This window comes from Palaemon carinicauda, chromosome 9, assembly GCF_036898095.1.
Source record: "Palaemon carinicauda isolate YSFRI2023 chromosome 9, ASM3689809v2, whole genome shotgun sequence".
Classification (NCBI taxonomy): domain Eukaryota; kingdom Metazoa; phylum Arthropoda; class Malacostraca; order Decapoda; family Palaemonidae; genus Palaemon; species Palaemon carinicauda.
Genome location: NC_090733.1, coordinates 45,224,066 through 45,228,238, shown reverse-complemented (window position 1 = coordinate 45,228,238; position 4,173 = coordinate 45,224,066). Strand labels below are relative to the sequence as shown.

At 37.9% G+C, this 4,173-nt stretch overlaps 1 protein-coding gene across 1 annotated transcript; it reads left to right on the top strand.

Annotated features, from left to right (window-relative positions):
- The first annotated feature begins 3,142 nt into the window (after positions 1–3,142).
- On the top strand, positions 3,143–3,933 carry LOC137646377 (uncharacterized). The gene is made up of 2 exons (XM_068379481.1): positions 3,143–3,146; positions 3,368–3,933. Exons 1-2 carry the CDS (start codon positions 3,143–3,145, stop codon positions 3,931–3,933), a joined length of 570 nt encoding a protein of 189 aa, XP_068235582.1.
- Positions 3,934–4,173: the final 240 nt, after the last annotated feature.

Below are 4,173 nucleotides of genomic sequence, written 5' to 3'. Positions count from 1 at the left end.
CCAATTTTTCCAACCATTATTCAATACTTGCACTTATATCTCCTATCAATTATAAAGGCAATGATGATCTACAAGTAATGAAAAAGTTGTCTTGTAAAATATTTGGCTTGCAGATATCAACTTAATTATGATCTATAAAGTATTAGTGTCCTCGAGCATAGATTATGGTAGCCCAATATAAGGAATAAGATCTGAAGATATTTTGTAGTCTTTATATCCAATACACACTTGAGTTTTGACACTGTTTAGTAGAGCCATTAGATTCCCCCGGTTTGTCCAAATGACTCTTTGCTTGTCACTGTCACTCATGAGTGGTCTCTAAGCTTTTAAACGTACAGTCGTGAACCACATCTAACAAAAGAAAATCTGAATAAACCCAATTTACTAATCTCTCTTTTCTCCAACTTACATCAGAAAAAAAATATATGTTCTGTTTTCTTTATCTATTTCTTAGGGAATTATAGCTATATGCTGATTCGCGATAAATAGCGTGTAATATTTTTTTTCTTATTATTGCGATTTTCATTAGTTGAAGGTAATAATTTTTCCTTCAGAATTTAATTGGGGTGGCTTAGTCAGCGTAGAGCTTAACCTATTGGGGTGATGAATCTCCTCACGTTTAATAATAAGGTATTCGCAAATAAATTGAAAAATTATAAATTATAGACTGAATAGGTGTTTACTTCCTTGCCATCTTTTATAAGCTTCTTAATTTTATCTATAACAAAATGATAGACCATTGACACTTTTTTCACACTTTGAAATCATATATGTAGAGGTTTTGAATAGAAGAAAACCATAGTATTCCTATTTTTTGACATATAAAAAGGATACACTACTACTTATAGACTTTCCAATACTAAAGTCCTCATCTTGCATTGTTTTTTTTCTAGGACACGATCCCCTCCTATTTGCATTAGAAACTGTATTGGTGGAAAAGCCTTCATAACCTCCATAAACAATATTCCTCAGAATTTTTCAGCATCGACTGTGGTATACCTCGAGGTAATGCTTTTAGCGGGACTCTCTCTGTATTGGTAACTGAGACATAGTTGTTGAAATATTACTAAGGATGCTATATATTTTTTATGGGAATGACTGCAGTATACTATTTTATTTTAAGTAAAGATGCAAAGAATTCTTGATAATGCCATTCTCAAATTTACAAGTTTCGATTAATTCTGTTAGACTCAGGCTTCCTGCAGAAACACTAGAACACTAAGGTTTCAATGATAGCAGATGGAAGCAAAATAAATACACAAATATCCAATTTAGCGCCGTTCAAATGCAACGAAAAGATATGAGACTAATAATCGATAATTCCCTTAACTGGAAAGAACACGTATCTTACATCGAATCTGAATGAAATAATGCTCTCAGTCCGATGATGAAATTAGTCCATGCAATAGATGATGTAAGAGGAACAACTTTACTCATACTCTATAAAGCATTAGACTTATCCAGGATTTATTATGACAGCCCAATACATGGATGGGGATCTAAAGCTACTTTCAAAGTTTTTAGACCAAACATACAATCGAGGCTTAAGGCTTTGTAGTGAAGGGTTTAGTTCTTACGGAAATTGCTTTGTCTTATGTAAAAGTGGCGAGCTATCTACATCAATACATCGATATTTTTAAAAACTCTGAAGTTCTTTGAAGATACTTTTCCACCAATTCTCCAAAACAAAAATTCTGCAATTATATTGATGCATTCATATAGGATCATTACCCTAAATTTTCAATTAAACAAACAATCTATTACAGTCCAAAACATCTGGAAGAAACTTATTTAATCATCTCTTTCTCCGCCAACTTGAATCATTAAAGAAACAACAATATTCACGCTATTTTTTTTTCTAATCAAAGAAATATTATTATTTAAGACCCCTTTTACAAGTGCACTGTAATTGTTCAGTGGCTAGTTTTCTCTTCTAGGAGGACACTCCAAAATCAGACCATGGTTCTCTAGTCCTGGGCACTGCCATAGCCTCTGTTCACTGGCTTAGATTAGAGTTCTCCTGCTTTAGGGTACACTCGGGGACCCTATTCTTTCTAATTTCTCTTCCTCTGGTTTTATTAAAGTTTTTATAGCTTATATAGGAAATATTTATTCTAAATATTGTTACTGTTCATAGACTATTTTATTTTTCCTTGTTTCCTTTTGTCACTGGGATATTTTACCTGTTGGGGACCCTAGGCTTATTGCATCCTGTTCTACCAACTACGGGTTGTAGCTTAGCATATAATAATAATAACAATAATAATAATAATAATAATAATAATAATAATAATAATAATAATAAAAATAATAATGATGATGATAAAAAAAAAAATAATAATAATAGTAATAATAATAATAACAACATATATTCGAAGGAAAGGACTTAAGTTTGGTGTAATATCCTAATTGGATACAATCCTTCCTAAATTGCCCGGTTTATTGTGAAAGTGTTGATCCTCTTGTCCTTGCATATAAATTTTGTAAGTTTAAGAAATAATTTAAAGATAAAAAAAGAAAAAAAAAAGATAATGCTCATATCTTAATCAATCGATATATCAAAGGCGTATGACTAAAGTTTGATTCACCAAAACAGTATAATTTGGAACCTACTCAAGGGAGGTAATTTCACTGTAGGAACTAGGTTGACCAAGGCACCAGTCCATTGGAATACTACTGCTAGAATCAGGTTATTCTACCCTTGATCGCGAATTGCTGGTGGTGCACTTAGCTGTCCGTCACTTTCGCCATTTCTTAGAAAGTACGCCCTTTATCATTAGCACAGACCACGTGCCTCTGGTGCCCCCCTTCACTCGACAGTCTGATGCCTGGTGCGCCTGTCAATGCCGATATCTCTCCACCGTGACTGAATGCAATTGCACCCTTCAAAACGTCATTGGCAAAATCAATCCCTTTGCCAATGCCCTGATAAGAAACATGTTGGCCGACGTTAAACTTGGATTGGATTACAACGCCTTGGCTGAAGCCCTATGACAGGATCCAGAGTATCAAGCATGTAGGAAATCCTGTTCATCACTCCATTAAAAGACTTCCCCCTCGACAACTCCAACACCACCCTCCTCTGTGACGTCAGTACTGGTAGACCGTGACATTGGATTCCTGCCTGCTCCCATGCGCCGACATGGGTTTGATTTCATTCACGGCCTTTCACATTTCTCGCGTCGTTCTAGTGCACAGCTTCTGAAGACGAACTTCATTTGGCACCGCATTCCTAAGGATGCTAAGGATTGGATCTGCGTCTGTACTTCTTGACAAACTTCCAAAGTACAGCGACACATGGATTCAGGATTGGGTACCTTTCCTAAACCTCAGCATCATTTCGCCCACATTCACGTCGACGTTGTAGGCCCCCTACCCACATCACAAGGACATCGTTACCTATTTACCATCGCCGACTGCTCCCCTCGTTGGGCTGAAGCCATTCCCATGGAAACTGCAACGTCAGCCTCATGTACATCTGCCTTACTCTCAGGATGCATTGCAAGATTTGGTATCCTTGAGTATATTACTTTTGACAGGCGTACCACTTTCACCTCTCTATTGTGCACATCACTAGCGAATCTCTTGGGCATCACCCTACATCAGACAACTGCCTACAACCCTGCTGCCAATGGAATGGTTGAACATTTTGATCGCACACTCAAAGCAGCTTTGATGTCCCGCTGCAAGGACTCCAACTCGTTTACTCAGCTACCCCAGGTCCTTCTGGGACTAAGGACCACTCCTAAAGATGCCCTGGACGCCTCGGCAGGTGAAATGGTGTACGGCAACCTGTTGGTCATCCCTGCCAAATTGTTTCCTTCTTCAACCTCCTCCAACGATATCCAGTTCATACGTTACGTATGGGAAAATTTACTCCATGCCGCCAGACTTACAAGCCCCCAGCGAAGCATCCCATACCGAGAGACTTGAACTCTAAAATGCACATCTTCCTGGGCTACAACACTAACAAACCACCACTAACGCCCCCTTACACAGGCCATTTCCTTGCGATCCGACGCAAGGAAATTTGTGGCTGAGACGACAGGATCTCCATTGATAGTCTAAAACCTAATTATCTCCTGCCAGATTACCCACCTACAGTTCGCCTCTCTAGATCAGGGCGCCCTATTTAACATATACAGTATGTCCTTTTTAGGTGGGGGAGCCATG